Genomic DNA, 22,884 nt, shown 5'->3' on the forward strand with positions numbered 1-22,884 from the left:
TGTTAAAGACGTTTTTTATTTAAGGGATGCAGTTCATTTCTTCACTGTGTAGTTAATACACGAGAACACTATATCTGTTATGTAATATCGAGGCAATGCCTGCTTGTATTCTTTTACTGATCAGGGTGTACCATGATTATTGTTGTTGTGGAAAGAAGGTGACAAGCAGGTGGAAGCATTTGAATAGTGGAAAACATGATTCCCGGACAACCTGTAAGTGTTATTGCATTAGCAGGTCTATTATGAGCATTGTGTGTCTCTAGGAAGAGTTACAGCACCAAGACAGCATTAAAAACAGCTGGATGCTGCCTTTTCACAGGACTATGCAACAGCTGGACAGCCATTAAGTCTGTTAAAAGTGTTTTTTTTTTATTTTTTTTTTCATAACAGTACTGCAAAGTGGCCAACTGGCATTGTAAATAAACCTGTTTATGTAGCACAGATTAAATTTACCCACATAGCAATCCCAATGGAGGATTGCTACTCTCAAAGGAGTGTTATCAAAGTAGGTATATATATATATATATATATATATATTATATATATATATATATATATATATATATATATATATATATATATATATATATATTTGTATTATCACTGATCCCTCCTTTAATTCTGCTGAAGATCTTTTGGTTAATTCATGCTTTGCATGCATCTTGAAAACATTGTTCTAGGTGAAAAAGTGCTGTGGCTACCTGGCATCTAAGCAAGTTATTTACATTGAAGGTACCAGATTGCAGCATTGGACTTGAAGCACTTGCATATCCTTAGTTACATAGAAAAAAAAAAAGAATAACTAATTGATTCACAGTGCAATAAAAGTGGGAGCAGTTATTAAAACTAATAAATAAAACAGAGGTTAGCACTCCTTTAATCATGAGATCCTATTAACATAAAGCAGCTACAAAACAATTATTACAACTATCCACTGCAGGGACTGTGCAGGAATATTGCCTCACATGCTGCAGTATTGGAATGTGTGCTGCACCCTCCGAGTTCACTTGGCTCAGGCGTTAGGGCTTGCATTGTCATTGTATGAAAGAAAGTTCTGGAAAACATCACTTGGCAAGAATAACAACAAAAAATAAAGTTTTACTGCGGCTAATTTTAACATCAGTAAGATAAGCAAACAAAAAATAAATTCCATTCCAAGTTTACTGGAAGTAATTACAGCTCCTGATTGGTGCTGTTAGTTTTGAACTCGTTCAACTTTCTTTTGGCTGCGTCTGTTTAGAACATCAATAAATAAATAAATAAATAAATCGTATTTAACCAACAGACACACATTCCTCATCTGGAAACAAGTGATTGCTGCTCCGTGTGATCGTTCATGTGATCGAGGACGTCAGTCAAGGTTACGTTTGTGTCTGGGCAAGTGCTGATGTTGAACAGACATGAAAAGAAAATGATCGCTTCACAGATAATTATTTATTAACCCTATGCTACAGAGGTGTCCTGTGAAAATGCATCTGATTTTCAAACTTCCTAAATTATTTAACCAATGTGACTTACAGGTGTTACAGGGCAGTAACAATAATCAATATTCCTATATAAATACAGTATAGTTTACAGTAAGTGCAATAATGCTAATAGAATACAGTATGAAATAGGACGCAACAAATTAGGATCACAACAAGTTATATCTACAGTAATGCAATAATACATTAGCTGAGGATCAGGTGTAAGCGTGAGCATTCATGAAGTGTTAGCATTGCTGGCGTTTCTATATAGGGTTAAGAGAAAACCCTTTGTCCGTGATTGCAAACAGCAATACTTTACTTTTTTTTGGTAGCGATTCACTTTGAAGGAGAGCCAAGAGAGGATGAGTTGGAGTCAGAGTCTGAGAGTTGGAGTGCATTGCATAGAAAAATTGGAATAAAGCGAGGGCTGTCGATTGACGGTAGTTCGTATTGGGGAAGGTTTACCAGAACAATGGTCAGCTTCATGCACTGTAACCAGCAGTGGGACGTTTTCTTTGAAGTTCTCTAAGTATACAGCGAATGGAAAGTCCTCTGTGTGCTTGTTTACTGTAGCATGAAGAACAGGCACTTCACAGCACATGGAACTTCATCACGTGCCTCCTTTCCAAGAAGTGGCTGTAAGTATGCTCCTTTACATCAGATAACAAGTAAGCCTTTGCTATTATGTTGCAAGAAATCTCATAGAAATTACCCTAATAAAACTTAATAAAGCTTAATAACCATGATCCGATACCATATCATTCTTGCAGATTTGCAAACGATTGCATAGTAAAACATTGTGAAAAACCAAAAAAAAAACAATTTTTTTGGCACAACTTTATTTTGTAAACAGCTCCAATAAATGCAATTTGAGTAGAACATCAAAGCCAGCGGATACATTCACAGAAGAGTCATACTGCCAGTTGCTGTTTTTGTTATACAGATTACACAATTGCAAAAAAATAATAATCTACAGGACTGATTGCAACACGATGGAACAGTCAAGACTCCTCCGCTCTCCCACAAGAGTTGCCCAAACGCTTCTGCAGAGTAAGTACTGTATTGTCACAAAACAATGCTTCACAATCAGTTAACTTCCATACAGCAGAATAAATAATTGTTTAGAACTGCAAACCTGTACACAGACCAAGCAACATGAGTTACTGCCGCAACACCCATTAGTGTGCAGTGAACAACTTTCACAAATATAACATTGGAAAGAAATTATATATACTGCAGAACACAGTCTCCTTCTGGGTGTCTACCATGGATAACCCTTTGCAAATTGCTTCTTTATTGAAGACAGTTCTTTCTATGTAGCAAACAGACAAGATTAGGAAGACTGCAGCATACTATACACAGGTGATCACATTCACGTACTTTTAGCAAACCGACAAGAGTCTACTGCTAGACGTCTTCAAACCTAGCCAACATAATGGAAGTTACTGTAATCTGGTTTCAAGAACATGCCACTCCATCCAAACAAAATACAGAACAAGCTTAAACACCTATTATTCAACTTCAGCACAGGCATACACAAGTTCATCTCGTGAACCCGTCTGGTTCTAAAATTGGATTTATATTGTGCAATTTGTGCCAAAGTGCTTCTGTCAACACCCAACTCTAGTGTGCATTATTGCAAGTCTTTATTACAGTATCATGTGTATAAAGTTATTAAAACACCATTACAAACATGTTTTTTTTTTTTGCGGCTTTTTATGCAACAGCCTAAACTTTAAGGCATGCAGCATTTCCCTTCTTTCTTCACGCCAGGTTTTGCTCTGGTCAGCACATGTTAGATCACTCTGTGACTATTTTGACACTTTGTGCCTTAATGAGTGGCTTGAGGAAAAGCATACAGAAATGTTTTTTTTTTTTAAAAGCCAAGCACTACAGCTCTGGAAAATATAGATGGGCTTGGGAGAACTAGCAAATATATACAGTCTATTACACAAATATATACATTACATAACTTCATTTCCAAGTCTCTTTGAGGTGATAGCTTAAGTTCCCTTTTTTACATTATTTGACTCTTGGTAAAGCCTGGTATGTTAAACATATAATCTTTGGGAGAAAGAGGATTTTTAAGTTAATCAAACTGGATTGGAGAGATTGTTTTCAATATATGATCTCCATGTAAAAGACACACACCAGACAGGAAGTCTCAAATTACAGAGAACAATTTTTAAAGCTATAAATTTGAGCCCTCTGATCCCACAGGACAAACTTGTCTCGTGTTGAAGCCAGAGTATTTTGCAAAAAAAAAAAAAAACTCTTTAGTGGATTAATTTACAGACTTTGTCTGTATATTAAAAAAATAATAATAAAGTCTGTGCATGCGTGTTTCAGTGAGTAACAGGGTTTAGGGTTTAATAGATTGCTTTGTGAAAGTTACAATTACTTGGTTAAAAACCATCTCAGCTCCATGCCCTATGAAATATATGCGCATATTTAAAATCCAACTCAATCCAGTTTAAAATAGGAGACCAATTTAATTTCAGTTTTTACACAGAAGAGGAAATCAATAAGCAGATATCAAGAGCTCCAGTAAAAGGTAAAGAACATTGGTGACAAGTGCTAAATATGACCCAGTCCCCCTCATTACATTACTGTAAAGCGAACTAAAATGTATTGAACTACTGTATTGAAATGCTCAACAGCTTTATACTGTGCTTACAAATAACCAAGACAACAGGATGCCAGTCATTGTCCAATAACTAGCTTCCAGTTCTTACTCCCATTGTTTTAATAATCCATATCAAGACGATATTGCTTTTTCGATCTTTGCATCGTACTCAATTGGAGTTCATCCAACGCTTAGCAGGTCTTTTGTGTTCATGATGCCTAGAAAGAAATTACAAAAAAATAAATCTAAGTGAATATGAATTTTTGACCTGATTTACAATGCTTCGTTTTCACTGTCTTTCCCGGGTATAGCCGAGCTGGATGGTCTGTAGTGAACGTGGCTGTCTGCGTTCCAGTGCGATTGTCAGGTATAGCTGATCAAGGAAGCAGCCTCATTAAGGTCACGTTGACTGTGGGATTGATCGAATATATGCAAACAAGTGAAGATAGACCATGCTGAACACACGTTACACAGCTGTCAGTCGTCTTATTTAACGAGGTTCAGTCCAGTGACCTACCTTGCATGCCTCTTGCGAACCTGGTCTTCTTTAGATTTCACAAAGACAGAAAAGTCCCCTCCTCTCTTCAGATCTGCAAACTCACCATCTTTGGCACTGAACACCACCCTTTACGAAAAAAAAACAGGACCAGACTGTCACATATGCAACCCTCATAGAACATCCTCCACTAAATTTACACGAAATGTCCCAAGTGTTTTCGGTAATTCTCAGCTGGGGAAATTGGTTGCCACAGTACGTACTTTTCCTGCGTTTCTCCCGCTTTCACTCTGAGCTTGCGGATGTTAAAGTTGTTGCTTCCCCACCAGTCGGACCAGCCGAAGTAAGAATCCTTCTCCCATTTCATCTTCACCATGAGAAGGTCTCCAATGTCCACGTCGGTGGTCACCAGGAACGAGATGGTTTTGTTGGTTGACATGTCAGGTCTGCAAATAAAAAAAAACAAAACAAATAAAAATAGTTTCTTGTTCACTTTTCATATGAAGATTTAATGGGGAGTTCTAGCCATTGAGAAACTGTTTCACAGAATGTTTCCAGTGCAGGTCAGAAGAATGTCCTCTAAAGCCAGCAATGCAATGCAAGTTATATTATCTCAGGTAATCTTGTTATAGAAGAAAGCGGCCGATAGTATTGTTTATAGTCTTGACAGAATTACTTACAGGGAGTGGGCAATGTCCTGGACTTCATTCTGTGTCCCGTACAGAGACAACGTGATTGGCTGATCTGTGAAGGAGATGTTTATCCTGTTGAAGAAATGCACCTTGATCTGAAAGTGGAAAACTGTAAGGAGAGATGAGGGGGAAGAACCCACGTAAGAACCCATTTCAACAAATGTCTCATCCTTAACCCTATATATTTTTGGACTGCTATTTTCTGAAACAGTATACCAAAACCACCTGATCACAGCACTGTTACATCTTTATAAGGCCTAGAGCAGTTAGCTAACTGGATGACTTTGTTGGCAGTAAAAACTAAAATAATGCATAGAAGCACAGAAGTATGAAAGTGGTGTATTGGGATCATCAGCATGCCAGACCGCCACTGCAACTGGGAATACCACCACATTATGGGCTGCACTGGCAAAGCAATACTGGGAATGACTTTCCAGTGAAGGGAAAGCAGGTTTTGATTTCCTGTGCCATCAGTCTTATTCCTGCTTCACCAATCAGACAAACGTTTGCAGATAAAACGTCCATCTCTGAAGGCCTCTCGAATTCAGGATGGCAGTGTGGTCTTCTCCCTGGCTCACCTTTGTAAGGCATCACCTCCCTGGTTTTCAGATACATCCTGGCGCTTCTCTTGTTTCTCACTTTGTTGACATCGTAGCCCAGGGTGTTGCAGCGGTTCTTACGGCAGCTCAGACAGAGTCCCTTGTCGAAGGCTTCCTTGGTGCTGCAGCGGTACGCCATGCTCGCCTTCTCCTCGTTCAACAGCGAATCGATGAACAGGTGGATGGAGCGTTCATGGGAGCATTTCACGATCTGGTCCATATCTGCAAATAAAAGGAAACAGTGGAATTTGGTAAAGATTGTCAAACCAGAAAAAGGACTCTGTTTCAGAGCAGATTTCAGCCACCCGTAGCTCAAGAAACGACAAGGTGTGTAAAACGTGCTCTTTGGTATAGAATTGGAAACTGCACTGACCAATGCAATGAATTTGGTGTGTGGTACCAGTCAATAGTCAAGCATGGCATTAAGGTGATGTACTGTATATTAACTATTCCATCAATACATTAGACACTGCTAAAATAGCTAACCATGGAAATATAATCCAGGCTATGATTGGTAAAAATGAGTGTCACATTTAATTACGAACCACTTGTTTTACAGACCCCAATGAGCAATAATCTTGGGACTAGTTTGCATTATTTCATTGGCTACAAATCACCTAAATAAGTACCTGCAAATCCATTGGCAGCAATCATGAGCATGGCTTTGTGCAGATCACAGCCTGGCTGGAAGACCCCCCCATTGGGGTAGATATCAATGTGGCCCACTGGTTTCTGGATACCAATGCTCCGGTCGGGAGAGCCCCTGGTGTAGGTGTGCAGCACATCCACAAAGTTAGCATCGTCCGGGGAGAGCCGCCGCTGCTCCTCCGCATACTCAAACGTGGGGCCGGCAGGATCGAGGCCTGAAAACAAACACCGCGTTAGATTCCTGTATCCAACTGGAACGATCTGCATTGCCAAGACCAGCCACGGTGTAATCTCAAACTGTTTACTGTCAACACCTCGTGGCATCTCACCTGTGATTCGGTTGACCTTGTTGTTTGTGAGACTGCCAGCAATGCCCGCAACGTGAGCTCCAAGACTGTACCCCAGCAGATGAAACATCTCCAAAGGGTAGTTTATTTCACTCTGAAATTAGAAAACACACTTTATTAGTAACAAATGGGGGGGGGGCATTTTTCAATCTAAATGATCTGGAAATACCTACAGTGGAAGATTTACTCTTAAGTTCCCTCTCTAGTCTACCTTCAGAACCCATTTCTTTAACATTTGTTAAATATCACTGTGCATAACTGTGTCAAGCTAATATAAACATAAAAAAAAAAAAAAATCAGCCAAAACCCAGAAATCCATTCATCTCCGCTCCAGATCAAGATCGCTGCTCCTCACAAATACGTATGGCCAATTTCAAAGAACCCAGCTATCGTGTACTGCCCAATTAAGGTCTGAGTTTAAAAGACATGATTTCCACTCACCTCCATCCAGTCCACGAACTTGGCCACGTCTTGTCCCACTAGCTCTGTGTACGCAGCGGAGGTGGGGTAGTGCTGTTGCGCTCGGTGCAGCCAGTCCACCACGATCACGTTGGAGTGGGGCTCTCTCTCGTACAGCGCTGCCACCAACTTGGGGATCCAGCTCTCAAACAGCCCAGTCACCTGGGGAGAGAACACACTCACTCAGAGAGGGCCAAGGATCACGCTACCAGAGCAGAGCCAAGACATATCCAGAGCCAACACATTAGGAGACACTGGCTGGATAATGGAACATCTGTTTGCACATTCCAGCCTTACTACAGCCTTTGAGTAATTGCAGACTCTGTACCTGCTATTTAAGCTGAGGCTGCATTTATATAATGCATGCTTTTTTGTTGAGCTAGCAACACAGAACCACATAAAACAAATGATTTAAGAGGAGCAGGCTAGCCCCTGCCCACACTCACAAGCTGCCAAATGGAATTCCTGCATTAAAAAGAAAGGTGGGATCAGTGTACAGTTATATTAATGTGTGCAGAGAGCAGTTCTTGGGGAAAAAAAGCACTAGAGCTACTGGCATTACATACAAGAGCTCCACTTGAAGCGTTCTTTTTTGGCACGCCTATGAAATGTCAACATTTATAATGTCGAACAGCTGTGGCAAACTCCACCCCTTCTCCCCATGTAAAACATTATGGATCCAGTGTTTGCGCACTGACGTGGTTGTTTCTACTGTATCAGGACTTCATTTCACAGACCCCCGGTGTGCATGTATTTTCAATCAAGGGCTTATTGGATGTTAAAACGAGTAATGGTGGGTGGGTTCAGGACAACTCTTCTGCCCGCTTTGAAGTTTGAACAGAGCGGGCCATAAAAGCATCGCCGTACATAAGGACTCCAACGATATGTACAACTCCAGACAAGACTGCATTGTTTTGAAGTTTATTGCAATTAAATCGAGGCTTGTGTCTATGTAAGGCGATTTTGATGTGATTTCGTGGCTTTAGTTCGCCTTTTGTTTAATTGATCATTTTCTTTAGACTGCTTGCTCTGGTGCTACAAGCTGCAAAAGCAAAAAAAAAAAAAAAATAATAATAAAAAAAAAAAAAATAAGGGGGGGGGGGGGGGGGGGGTATCTATTGTTTCGGTACGCTTACCGTCCACCCGTGGATGACCACAAAGGTCTTTATGGTCTGGTTGAATTTGCATTGCGCGATGGTGTCAGGCTGTCCCGGGACCAGGTAACAGGTGTCATCGTCGGGAACCTCCGGCGTGCGCAGAGAGAACTTGGATTCAATGTTGCTGTAATCGACAACCCAGTCCGTGCTGTTAGCTGGAAAGGAATTCAAAGCGGCCGATGAGCTTCACTGCAATGCGCTACAGAACTAGCTTCTATTCTGACCGGCTTTATTTAAGACATATGTATATTTTAATCTAGTTTTGTTTCTCAAAAGCAATCGGGACACAACACTACACTCGTAAATAAATGTAATTTTCTTTGAGTTTGCTGACAAGACTTGGAAGTAAATTATACAGACTTTCAGAGCATGCACTGTGTGCTGATGCATTATTACCAGATTTCATACATGCTTGTTTGAACTCCTGTGGAGTTAACTAAATGCAGACAGCTTCTATAAACCTAAACACTACCCACCTCATTCGTTATATATCAGCACGCACGAACAATGCCGTCACTGACTGTAGCGTATACACTGCAGCTGCGCAAGTATAAAACATACCCGCTTTACAACAGATCAGCTGGGTCTCAGAATCAACGGTACAGAAAGAGCACACTTTTGCAGAACTGCATACCCGTTCTCATCCGTGTTCGCAACAGTTATATATTCGAGCCGTGTGTCTTGCATACTGGCAGCCACTACTGTAAACTAGAGACCTGTCGGTTTATGAAGATCCATTCATTCAAAACGGTACAGCACTGCCCTCAAATGGTCATAGAAAACGATCCCTTAAATAAAGGCGATAGGTCTAGTTTCAACAATAACGTAGCCGCTAACGGTCCCAGATCAAGGCTGCCTATAATAAATACATGCACGTTTTATAATAAAATAACTAACATCAATAATAGTCTTAGGACGCAAAGATCATTTGAGCTGGAATAATGAGCAAGCAAGAAGCAGTCGTGTTGCTACAACAATGTAACTAATACACTGGAGCGATTTAAACCCTTGCTTTGCTATGCAGCAAGAGAACACAACAATCTACTTGACAGGTATGTAATGTGAATTACAAACACAGAATCAGGAGCCACGTGTAACTATTACTGTAGCCCTTAAGAATTCCCACATGACAAACTCCGTTCAGCAGTCACGGGTCTTCAAACCGAGGGAAAGCGAAGCCACCTTTCAGGAGCAGTGGCTTGGAAGCAGGTTCCAGGGGACCCCGCTTGAGGCAACCTTTCTGTGCCAAATCCCAAGTCTCCAGTGGTGTGCTTTGAAATCCGCTCATTTGAAACTCAAATGTAATATACGGTAATTGTAATTTTATTCATATATATATATATATATATATATATATATATATATATATATATATATATATATATATATATATATATATATATATATATATATATATATATATATATATATATATATATATATATATATATATATATATATATATATATATATATATATATACACACACATATATCTATATATATATATATATACATACATATATATATACATATATATATATATATATATATATATACATACATACATACATACATACTGAGCATGTATGTATGTATGGATACATACATACCTTTAAATACATACATACATACATACATACATACACATACATACATACACACACACACACACATACATAATTTTTATAATTGCAATACCACTTCAATCTTGGAGCGGCAGTCTTCAACCCTGACTTGTTCAGTAACCCAGCCGTTCGAGGTTACTCTGGGTCAGGGTTCACGGTCATAACTTCACAGCATTATTAATCCATGAAACTAACTTTTTGGGCAAGAAAAACAGTTTAACCGTCCTAAATAAATAAATAAATGTTTTTCCAAATTTAAAAAAAAAAAAAGTTTGAAAAATTGTTATACAAATGCACTTACTCAGAAAGTTTGCTTCGGTTGTAGTATTTGAAAGACTTGCGCACGTTTTTAACAAGTATATCCATACAATCGCCAGAAAAGCATTGTTTCCTCTTCCCATATTCATTAGAAAAATCCAGGGGGGGAATAGACTAGTGGTTTTGCAGTATAGTGAAGTAATGCTGCTGCTGCTGCTGAAAGTGCGCTGTATCCTTTAAAATGTGTCCCTCCTCTCCTCTTTGTATGTTCTGCCAGCACACAGGCGGTCACAAACCTTTTATGTTTGTGCGTGAGCCCCATGCAAATTCCTCAAAAACCATTGGCTGGAACCCCCCCCCTTCCCCCCTCCGGAGGCGTGGATTTTAATTTGATAAAGGTGATCACATTAACGCAAGTTGGGGTGTCAAATTGTAACGGTGCGTGCTTTTTATTTACTTTATCAATACAAATAGCCTAGCGCACAAAACAGATCTGTGAACAGACCTGTGCGTTATTAGTTCAACATGCACTGAACGCCAAGTTAGTGAAGAACTAAAAAAAATAGCCTTTTGTTTTTTAAAGGTAAGATTTTCCTCTAATGATCACATCTTTAGAAGAAAATGCATTTGAAAGCATTGGAAACCGACATAAGCACCACAGCTGTATATAAATCAGATTCCATTAATAAACATTGTTTTTAAAACTTCTCTGTAATCCGCATTATGACTTCTATTAGGAGAGTTGAGCTTCATGTTGATTTGAACTCGGCTCTCGCCAAGATAAGCACCAACTAAGACGTAGCTTTGCAGTAAACTAATGTGATCCATCTGCATCTCCATGCATTAGCGTTGTTTTCCATCTGATGATGTAGATATCCTTCTGTCTGGTGGTGTTTGCTGAAGTGTAATGCTGGCTCCAGGGATCAGCTCATTTTGCCTCCCCAGCGCATCAGCACACACAACGGCTGCGATGCTGGCTCCGGGGATCAACCCCAGTGCGCTCTCCCCAGCGCATCAGCATGACATCCGTCTGGATTGAGCTAAGTAGGGTACATCTCTGGGGTCTTCAAGTGGGCACCTTCCATCCTCGGTGTTTCGTTGACTAGCCTACCACACCTCAGGAGGGCTCAACAGTGATTCTGGCGACCCAGCATCACCCCCCACCATCCCCCACTCAGCTCAGCCCAGCTTCATTCCTACCAAGAATGAAGCCTGGTGTTATGCTGTAGTGACATCACTGGCATTAATAACTCGAAGCTTTAATTGGTTTAGTTAGATTGTGTTAACGCCATGGTTTAGTGCAAGTTTAGTCTATACACAACACACTTGGTAATGATCTATAAGGTGTGTTTCCGTTCACTGGTGTAATAGGAAGCCCTTCGTTTGATCTGTTTACCGCGCAGTTGACGCTCCGCAGATGCTGTAAATGCTATGCTCGCAAGCCTGTTCTTGGCCCCATTGCATAGCACTATTTATAAACTTCAACTGGTTCACCTTGTCCACGTGATAGTAATTTGTGTGTATTTCTGTAGCCTATGAAATGACTGGCGGGCTGGTATTGCTTTGAAGTAGGTTGCAAACTGAAATCGAATTCTATAATTTACACACCAGTTACTGACAGATAACCCTGTATTAGGTGTGTGTGTGTGTGTGTGTGTGTGTGTGTGTGTGTGTGTGTGTGTGTGTTTCATTTATGAAATATGAGATTAAACTACTATTATTATCCACATAATAAAGCCATGATATCAGACAAATACAAGCGATTTTACACCTAGACTGACAAGTTCTATAATTTATACGTTTTATAGTTTCAGTATATGAACTGGAATTTAGATAGAAAAACATTTCGCAGTATATAATTTTTAAAAAGTTGTTATAAATTTATGTAGTCTAATGCTGTTATTATATTATTTATGGGAAAGAAAATCTCCATCTACAGCACACCTCAGTCCGGGAAACCCTTTTGCTGTTTCGACACAGCTGACTCAAACAGAGTTTTTTTTTTTTCTGGTGTTCTCTTGCCCCTCAGAAGGTGGGCGGTGGGTGCATGGTAACCGCCACTCGCCAGCTCGAACGCAGTATAAGAGGTTATCCGTTCCATCAGATTGAGAAACAAAACCGCTACAATACTGAACTGCAATGCGTTTTTGCATTAGTAAATCTCTCATCTGATTTTTTCAGGTATACCGGTTTTCATTAAGGTATTGCAATAAACGTGTAATTATGTGGCCTTTTTCATTTTTATTAATACAAGGCTAGAGTTTTGACCAATAAATCTGCATAGGCACATTGTGATGTGTATTCGCAATATGTATGCATCTCCTATGTTCAAAGTTACTTTAAGAATAAGCAATGCAATTTGAGGAGGTGAGGAACAGCCACGTAGCATGTGTTAGCCCTTATTAAAGTTTACCACAGTCTTTCTGCACAGTATTTTTTGAGTTTCCCCCCCTGCATGTCCCATGTTTATGCTATGCATTAACTAGTTTGTCATGTTTTTTTTTTTATGTGCTTTACCATACCTCGTTATAATTTGCAATGCTTGTCTATGCTTTGCCATGCATTCAACATCAGTATTGCCAGATAAATTGGTATTGTGAAAATTATATGTTGTCTTTAAGAGTCTTTCCAAGAGTTCAGAAGGAAGTCCTTATGGCGTCAAGGGTTGGGAATTTTATAAGCTAACAGCCTGACTTGAAGCCTTTACCAGCTGTTTGGGTTCTTCCTATGATTTAAACAGCGTGGTAAAGGTTAGAATCCACCATATCAATTTAATTAGGATAGAAAGCTTTATCCAAAACCTGCCCCGCTGAGCCTCACTAGAAACCTTTCACACTTTTCAGTTTGCATCAGAAATCATAATGACGCAACTCCGGATCTTGGATATGAGGTGCATGGTAATGCAAATAAACAAATATGTGACCTGATTTCTCAAGAACAGAAAGGCACTGAGTTAGTCCGGAAGTGCTTCTTATCTATTGGAACCCAAGGCTCCACCCTGGCATTGTATAATTCCTGAGGTAGAAGTTTGTTGGAGAAACACAATGTCCTGAGACGCTGGCACTGGCTTGTGAAGCCTGCGAACTCGACGCTGCCAGTCGATTGCGATGTAAAAAGCCATTTCTCTCCGGGGCTGTCTGGGGGCTGACTGGCACATGTTCTATTGTTGTAGTCCAGCTGTGGTGGGCAGAAGTCTACATTCCCATATCAGGCACGAATGAGCAGAGAAGCACAGTGTGATCACGGACTGAGCTGCATGGGGTTCTGAGAGTCCAGTATGAGAGAAGAGGCAAGAATCCTGGCTACCCGTGTCCTTGCATCTGTATTAATTTGCTCTCGCTCTAATGACCCCTTTATAAAAGCTTCCCATAGCAAAGTGTAAAAAAGCATAGCGAAAGCATGGCAAAGCATAGGTAAGCACTGCGGGAGACAATGTTAAACCATGATAAATACATAACCATTGGTGCTCCTCAATAGAATCTGTGTTGGTGTGGCAGAGTGAGTGCTCTTACCCCACAATGGCCTGTATTGGTCCTGATCTATAGTTAGGTCACGCCCCCTGTTGGTGGCAGGTGTAATGCATGCACTTGTCTCACAATAATATCAATATATAAAACATGTCACAGTTTATTTCCATGTAGCTTATAATAGTTTACATCAATTAGCTGCCGATATGGACTGTTATGTTCAATGTGTTCACGTGTCTATAGAAATGATTGACGATGACCGTGCCGTCAGTGTGAAATGTATAAGGTTACACCCTCAGGAAACAGCCAGACAGTTGTGTAGCTGCACATTATTCACATTAGCAGAGACAGAGAGGACAGATTATCAGTTCATTACCCTTGAGGGAGATTGGGTTAAAATGCTACTTTTATCTTTGGTGTTTGGTTACAATGCTTATCATATGCTGAAATATAACAAGGATTCATGTTATGCTGTATATTTTGTCTAAAATAATAATAATAATAATAAAAAAAACAACAGATCAACATAACAGCCAATCAGATTGCTTCCCCGCATTCTAAATCACCAAAACAGACCAATCATAACTAGGAACAGCGATGACGCCCCTTCCCCTCCTATTTTGCATCCTTGATGAAAGTTGCATGTATCTCTTCATTAAAACCAGACACAATAACTGAGTCACCACTTCCAGTAACAATCCTGCTCACATGTGGAGCTGTTTGTGGCTCGGGAGGGTACTGTCGGTCAGGAGGGATGGAGAAGATTTTTCTGTATATCTGGAAAGCCGCTTATTAAATTGAGTTGAAACTTGGTACTAACATGTGTGCTTATTTGTCATTTGTCCATTGAGACTAGCAGATTCATTCGCCTTGTGATCAAAGACACATGTTCTGTCTCTGATGTCTTTGAAGACTGTCACTTCTGCCCCAGCAAATGTTTTCTCAAAGTATAAGTGAGTCATGAAGCGGGAATGTGTGGCACTGCATAATAATTCATTAAGATAATGGTCTGTTGTTTTGATGTAGGAATTGTATGCTTGGCTATGTTAGATACAGTATAGATAATATACCAGATACAGTATAGATAATATACCAGATACAGTATAGATAATATTACAGATACAGTATAGATAATGTTACCCACCCATATGCAACATTAGTTACGATTAACATTACTGACTAATTTATATCACTTTGTCATAATCCCAAATTATTAATCCTATGCACACTTATTTTTTTCATATTATTCATCTACGGCTTTTCTACATTTCACCGAGACCATGGTACATGACAAAATATCTTTTCTGTTATAAATACAGAGATAATAACATATGCGGAGAAATGTAATGTTAAACATGCCAGCCGGGCTGACGGGATTATTAGGCAGCTGAACTGAACAATTTCTCCTGGGAAATTAGAATTTATTTAAGCTCCACGCACATTAGCATTTCCCACAATCCACACAGTATGAACCTGTGGTTTAGGGGTTTCTTGTCTGCCTTTGATCACAGACCGTCTGTCTTTGTTTTAAAACAATCCTGTGTTTTTTTTTCTTACTTTAAGAATACAAGCTGCAACAGGCATGCTTATTTCAAAGCCTTTTTTCAAACTAAACATCTCATTACAAAAGGTCTACCACACAAAAAGCCCATTAAGATAAACCTGCTGACAATGGCAGTTTCCCAAAGTTCCTTCTCATATGGTTCAGAGAATTGAGCTGGGCTTGCAGGTATTATTATAAACATATTTAATTCTGAACGTCAACCATAAAACACTGATCCAGCACACTGAGAAAGGGTCTAGTCAAAACGTTTGTCTGCTTGGCAAGTGTCTGAAGCCTTGGTGGCACAATGGTCAGCACACCTCCAGGGACTGGCTTGAATCTGACCTCAGGACCTGTACCGTGTTTCCATCTGCACTGTGATACTCTAAAGTTTAAACCTGCAATAGCACTTGCCCTGTCCAAGGTCTGACCTCAGCCTTTGTGCATTATATACATAAAGAGGTTTATTAGACCACTTCCTCCAAGCTATTTAGGGAGACAGATTTGTGCAAGTCTTCAACCCTAACTGTAGCATGCAGAGTCCAGCTGATATAACTCTGCTTGTGCATGATATGTGATTTCAAAACTGCTGCTGGAGTCCGCCCATGGTCAATATGTTTCTTTACTAGAGAAAAAAGATCACACAACAGTGCGGAGAAATCTCCAGTGCTTCTGCCCCTGGAAACAGGAAGCTGCGAGCCCGTGTTGAATGTGACCCTTCTTTGTGTAGGTATGGGATTGGTCTCCTATAGCTTGTCTAATTAAAAGCAGGCTGCATGGGTTTTATTAAGCCCTGCTAGAAAAGGTCATTTCTCCACCAGAATAGAAAGTGGAGTTTCAGCCCGATCATTCCACTGATTCTTGACAGCTTGAATTCCGTGGTGGTTGGAATATGTATCCCAGATGGAAAAACTGTAGTGAGTCTTGTATAGGCCATTGTACACCAAAGTGGAATTTTATCACACAGGAACTAACTGGGGAATGCAGAGACCATTGTTAACGTAGAAGCGTTGACAAGTGATCACCGAATGATCATGTTGTACTTTGCTATATTTTCGATGTCCCTAATAAGACAGCTTGTTCTAGGTATAGCTGAGGCAGTTCTATAAAGTGAGTGAGAGGTTTCTTTTATGGGGCAATGCAAGCATTAAGCAATCTAGTATCAATCTTGATTTTTTTGCAGCTTAAACCCAGCAACCCTGCTTGCAATGTTGAGACTTTTCCAGCCTGGGTATAAAGTAATCTCTTATTTCTCATTCTCAATGTTTTTGTTAATCATGATTGCAAACACTTTATATTTGTATACAGTAATGTTGTAATAGGTGACATTTATTTGGATATCTAATATGAAAAGAAAGTGGATTTAGTGAAACAAAGTATTTTGTTGGGACTGATGTATTATAGCTAGGATACTTTTTTTTTTTTTTTGCAAACAAAAATATTTTTTTTACATACAACATTTTGCATAAAACCAGCACCAGCGAGAACAGATTAAAAAACATTGGAATTATCCAAGTGGGCCTGGTGTGTCTTTAATTTGGAGAAGCTTTAAGAAGCAAATCTTTCGGATGTCTTACAAAATAAGTTATTATTTGTTTTTAATTTTTAAATTATTTTTCCCCTTAACAAAACCAGCAAAGACACAAAAGGAAATGAGAATAGACCTCTGCGAGAAATCCCAGCATTGCGTCTCCATCTTAGACTTTCCAGCATGCCAGGATGGAATTTCAGAAGCATGCCGTTTTACTGGATAACCTTGGAATGGGAAAAGACTTTATGAAAATTTGTTCCGAGGCAAGTAAAATGATGAAATCTATTTCTCGATAGCCACTAGAGGGCGTAGTACTACCAATCCCAATACATCACTACTCTATATAACTCATCAGAACACCAGGTGGCACTGTTGCTTAATTAATCTGTTGCAAAGCTTGCAAATACTGTTCGGCTGTATTTAACCCTTCATTGATCAGTAACATATTCACAACGTGTATGGACCATATTCACACAGCTGTTACTTCAAATCGTCATTAAGAAGGTTTTGTTTTTTTTTTTTTTGGTTTTTTGAGGGGTTTTTTTTCAGATAGCACCTAATAAAGTTACCAAAACAGAAATAAACAACTCATTTTAAGAAATATAGCTAGTGTTTTTTTCTTCTTTTCAGAGAAAAAAAAAAGCACTGATTTTGAGTAACTAGCTTTGAGAATATAGCCCTTGTGTTTAAACTTTTCTGTAGTTGCTAAGGTTTATTCAGGGTAACACACTGGTATTGGAATGGTATTGCTGGGATTTGTCTAGTCTTCTCTGTACTGCTCTGTTGAATAGTGCGGCTTCTCCATCCCTTCATCTCCAGCTTCTTGTCTGGTCTGCACAGGGTTTGCTGGTTTGGGTTGGGCAGCAGCACACTTCATTCCAGAGGCTGCAAAGACAAGCGAGACAGAGCCAAGAGAAAGAACCAGACTCTCCAGGTGTAAAGAACTTGGTTTTAAGATTCTGTGTTGGTAGGGGTAAGCGTAAGAGAACCTTAACTGCTTGTTGGGTTGGAATGTGTACAAAAGTGAAGCAATCTTCAAGAAGTACTGACTTTGTTTCTTTATTTAACAAAAGCTCCAGTACGCTTATGTGATTCAGGCCACAGTTACGAAGCTGGTAACAAGGCAATCATTTTTGCTGTTAGATTAATGTGCACAAGACACAAAGCATGGTTTCACAAAGCTGTTTTTGGAAGGCAAGCATAAGAGCAGCACCGATGGGAATTAGTCATTTGAAGAGATAATGCCCAGACTTGGAATGAATCAACCTGGTGGTGCCGCCTCTCCAGTGGGATGTGGGATGTTACCCTGGGCGGCTGAGGTGCAATAGCTTTTTTTTAAATTCTAGAACGTTTATCTTAACTGGCCAGATCTGCAATGGCAAGGGTCGTTTAGACGATCAAACCAGAATAACATGTCTTCAATTCTAAATGTGAGTCTTTTAACTGGGCTGGGCAAAATCCACTGTGTCTGTAAAATTCACAGTGTCTAAGGTTCACTAAAATTTCCTTGCCTGTTATTCTCCCCTCGCCCCCGATCCATCCTACTTTATCAACTCCCAAATCAAGGAAGCAGGGATGCCTGAAGGCCCTTTAAACAAACGTTACCATAGTAAAGTTTGACTGATTAGATCAGCTTCTATATTCTTCTGTGTTTTTAAATATATAACAGTATATTACTTTACCATTAACACAACATGAAAGCATTTGTTAATATGCTGAACTGTGGTTTGCAGGCTAGTTTTTTGCATGTCAACTTTTCTGAGGAGGAAATAATAACTTGTGTTTGCTCCCTTCTAGCACCAGAATGTTTCTTTTATTTCCAGCACAGCACCACAGCTGTATTGCCGTTGACCCCACACATCCTGCCCTGTTTGCAGCCCTGCAGTATCGCTGCCAAGACCTTCCCCCGCAACTTGCTGCACAAATCTGGTTTACTCTTCAGCTTTCTGCCAAGCTGGTCTGCGTCAGGAAATGTAGATTTCTAGTATTCTAATCCATTCAGGGGTTAATTTTGTGCAGTGGGAGAATGTGTTTCTGGCACCCACCTATACAGGTGTGCATAAATCAAGCCTTAACGCAATACAAACCGGATGAGGTGATCCCGCTGGCATACACATGAGAACACCTCTTTCCAGAGAGCTAGGTGGAGCAGTGAGCTAATGCTCCAGCCACACCTGGAGGTCACAAGTTTCCTAGCTGGTGTGACAAACGATTGATGCATTTCACATAATACACCCTGTAAGTCAAGCATTGTAAGCAGTGCCATGCATTCTATATTACAATGTTCTTCGTTAAATCAGCCAGCCACACCCCTCTGCACTACACATCGATACGACCTGAATTCGTTCCTCTTTGCTGACAAACATTCTGCTCCTGAATGAAGCAGAACCAATGCACTGCTTTTGTTTCTCATGTAAACAGGGAAGGCTGCAGCACCCGGGACTTGAACAACAAAAGGCCTGCGTAACGGAAAAAGGAACAGAGAGGAGAACAAACACAAAAGAAAGAAGCCAGCTTGTTGGATTGTTCTTCACTTTGCATAGCGATTGTCTGTCTGTCTGTGTTTCTGCCCCATCCTCAGTGGTGACTCACTGTAGAGTCAAGCCTCAGCCAGACAGGTACAGGCAAAAACCTGGCTCAGGGGTCACACAGTTAAAGGCAAACCTCAGGATTGAACCCATAGAAACAGCACACCGCTGTATAGCAGAGGCACTCAATCCTGGCCCTCAAGATCCAGTCCTGGTTTTTACTCCAAGCAGATTCTAAAGCTTCATTGAACGGGCTCGAAATACAGACCAGGATCGCGAGGCTAGGACTGAGTACCAGTGCAGTTCAGTAAAGTACTGCCACGAATCCAGTAAGGTGTAAGAGGTTAAACAGACAGACAGCTCTGCCGAGGAGTTACCCTAAACTGTCTAAGTTTCGTACAGTTTACATTGAGTTACAAACCCTGAGAGGTGCATCCATCTTTGGACTTTGATTGCTAACACGATCAGGATTTTGTACTATACCTCCGGTTTCACTCAGAACACAATGGAGTCTACAATCTCCCAATTCACAATGCTTTACATCACCTAACTTGGTCTGGTAAAGATTATAAGTTGTGTTTTATATCATGATGCAAGGGCAGTGTTTTATCGATTAACATCTAGCTTACCAACATATTAACAAGCCTGTGTACTTTCTAGTTAATGGCATACAGTGACTTATTAAATAACACAACGTTTTCAAGAATTATCAGCTCCAAGTCATTTTAAATTAGCTTCAATTTGCTAAAACGACCAGGTTGATAAGTATTATTACCCATTTAAACATTTGTCTATAGGTCTGTAAGTCAATTGCTAATAAGATTTAATAGAAAGAAAGAAACCAGAAAGCACTCTTGAAAATATCCAGGTAACAAACACATTTCAGCTATAGCCTTCAGTGTTGTTATGATGGCTCAAGTGATAGACCCTCTTAAAGAAACACCAATGGACAGAACAGACACATATAGTTTTGCAAGGGTTTAATAAAGTGATAGGATCTGTTCCCAGCATTGTTCAGTAAAGAGTAATCATGTTTCTCTGCACAGTAGCTCATATCCTGCTACCTCCCCACCCCTCTTCCCACACCCGCTATGCCCTCAGAGTCTAGTTTGCATTCCAATCGTCTCTGTGTCTTTAAATCCAGCTTTATCTCTACAGAATTCCCCAGTGACAGCTCGCTTTTGGGGAGTTTTTACCATACAAGGCCTTGCAGAGCCGAGCTGACGTTTCCTGTGGGAGGGATCCTGTTTCCAGCCTGTGAGAGCCGGGACCCTCCCTGCCCTCCTTCCCAGCCTCCCTCCCTCTCAGGCTGCCTGCCTCCCTCCCTCTCATCCTGCCTGCCTCCCTACCTTCCCCCTTCTCTGCTTTGTTTTAGCTTCTGTGTGGACTGTCTTTAATGACTCTTACAGTACAGAATGACACCAGGCTCTGAGAACACTTGTGTTCCAGTTTCACTTCTCCCTCACGTTTGCGAACTGATAAGACGGAAAAGTACAGTGCCACTGCTAGAGAATAAGCAATAGGGATTGCAGTCCCTGGGGCTGTACTGTACAAGCACTGTAATAATCACTCTGGGAATCCCATGCACTGCCTTCTAGTTAAAACACACACACACAGAACGTTGCTTTATAAACCAGAAAGAGTGCTCTTTGGGTTCAGTTCCAGGTCACCCAGTCCTCCAGGGCAAGACCACTCATCATTCCACCACTTCATTTCCTCGATTGTAACGCCCTGTTACCTTTTGCTCATGCAAAAGATGTGAGGCCTGCAGGGTCCAACCGTTGTCAAGGTGTATCTGTGGTGTGGCAAGGGGGTCAGCCACTGGCTGGGGACTGGGTGAGTCAACGAGTCATCAGTCTACACACTTGACGAGTTCTTTGTCAGAAAGATCAAAGAAAAAAAGACTACAGCTTTGCCTGAGTTTGTTTATGTAGAAACTTTTGAACAGGAAATGGCTGCCCAAAACATATAAACAAAACTCAACTCCAGGAGAAGCCAAACGTACTTTACTATATACTTTAAAATACTTTATAGTGTGGTTCACCTTTAATACTGCAGCAACTCAGAACCACAGCAAAGTGACATTTGTAAGATATTTGATTTCGATTGGATTAGCACAGTGGGTTCACTACTTTGTATTCATTATAACTCACATAGTTGTGAGGCCGTCTTATAGAAAGATTTAAAAAAAAGCTGCTGTTGATAGAAGATTTGAAAGAAGATGAACCAGTTTCAAAAGACTGTTGTGCTTCGCCTTTGGAAACAGAAGAAATACAAAATGATCCAGCAACAGTACAGCTATCATTCCAATGTGTGAGCAATGTGAAAAGTCATTCAATATCCCTTTCTGCTTTTCTGGAGAGAAACTCACTTCGGACGCAGTACTAGCTGACACTCAAGTCAGCAGATGTTTCCAATCCTGTTGTTGCAAATTGTACCAGTGAAAGATTCGATGTAACATTTGTGGATTCCATGCGCTTGAGTTTCAAAGTCAGGGAATGAAAATCAGATGTCTGTAATACTTCTGCAGGCTCAGTTTTAACCCATATTGTAACCATTATATAGTTATTTTTGACCCTGCTGCTGTATATTATGATTTATTTATTTGGCAGATGCCTTTAACCAAGGCGACTTATAGGGGTTTCAGGGTAGTACAGAGTTACAAGCTTAATATTTAAATACAGGTCCAAATTATACTACTAAAATACATATAAAAATAGGTCCCAACAATTTATATCTACAATGACATATTAGTTGTGCAAGGATGGTGCATTAAGAGAGGGTCAGGAACATGGTGCTGAGATCAGGCAAGTCCAGTGCAGAGTAGGAGGGGTAGTAGATGAAGAGATCTACAAGCGCACTCTAAACAGGTGGGTCTAGAGGAGGCGGAGGAAGGCAGTGTGCGTGCGTTTGCGTGTGTGTTGTAACACTATTTACTCATAACCTGCTTGTTATTTCCCACTCCAGTGTGACATTAAGGCCCTGTCCTTCTCAACCAGCCTTAGCCCAGCACTACACGATATGTTTGAGTTCAGAACAGGCATGAGTTACTATAGTAGATCGTATTCTATTCTGTTCCTACTGCAGAACATGCGATGGCCTTGCCTTTGACCTGCTACCTTCAGCGCAGTGCAGTGTATAGGATTACCATGCTGTCAGGGAGGCTGACCTTTTGATATAACGTAATGTTTTCGCTTGCTGTAGCTCTGCTGGGTCTTATTGAGCAGTCATGCAAGCATTGCCCTTGGCAAGCTATTCTGCATAGTGGAGATCCTAAACAACCCAAAGGGAACCCCAGCAAATGCATGGAGAAACTGGCCTTTTTATCTTAGTTATTGATTTTTTTTTTATTTGCTCTGTTTATACAAAAAAAAAAAAAAATCTGTTCTGCTTGTCCAATTTAATTTCAATATACATTAAAACATTTTTACCCACTAGTC

At 40.3% G+C, this 22,884-nt stretch overlaps 1 protein-coding gene across 1 annotated transcript; it reads right to left on the minus strand.

The window, feature by feature from the left end:
• Nucleotides 1-2,261: 2,261 nt before the first annotated feature.
• On the minus strand, nt 2,262-10,654 carry LOC121301421 (lipoprotein lipase-like). Its single transcript, XM_041230808.1, has 10 exons — nt 10,419-10,654; nt 8,470-8,645; nt 7,316-7,495; nt 6,857-6,968; nt 6,509-6,742; nt 5,859-6,101; nt 5,269-5,389; nt 4,852-5,034; nt 4,610-4,717; nt 2,262-4,310 (listed from the first exon to the last, which is right to left on the minus strand). The coding sequence occupies exons 1-10, from the start codon at nt 10,522-10,524 to the stop codon at nt 4,262-4,264; spliced, it is 1,512 nt and encodes a 503-aa protein (XP_041086742.1). The 5' UTR covers nt 10,525-10,654; the 3' UTR covers nt 2,262-4,261.
• Nucleotides 10,655-22,884: the final 12,230 nt, after the last annotated feature.

Source organism: Polyodon spathula, chromosome 27, assembly GCF_017654505.1.
Source record: "Polyodon spathula isolate WHYD16114869_AA chromosome 27, ASM1765450v1, whole genome shotgun sequence".
Lineage (NCBI taxonomy): Eukaryota > Metazoa > Chordata > Actinopteri > Acipenseriformes > Polyodontidae > Polyodon > Polyodon spathula.

Coding starts and splice junctions, on each gene's coding strand:
- LOC121301421 (XM_041230808.1), bottom strand. CDS start 10,524: ATGAATATGGGAAGAGGAAACAATGCTTTTCTGGCGATTGTATGGATA. Junction 8,646..10,418: donor AACCGAAGCAAACTTTCTGA/GTAAGTGCATTT, acceptor ATTCCTTTCCAG/CTAACAGCACGGACTGGGTT. Junction 7,496..8,469: donor TGGTCATCCACGGGTGGACG/GTAAGCGTACCG, acceptor TTCTCTCCCCAG/GTGACTGGGCTGTTTGAGAG.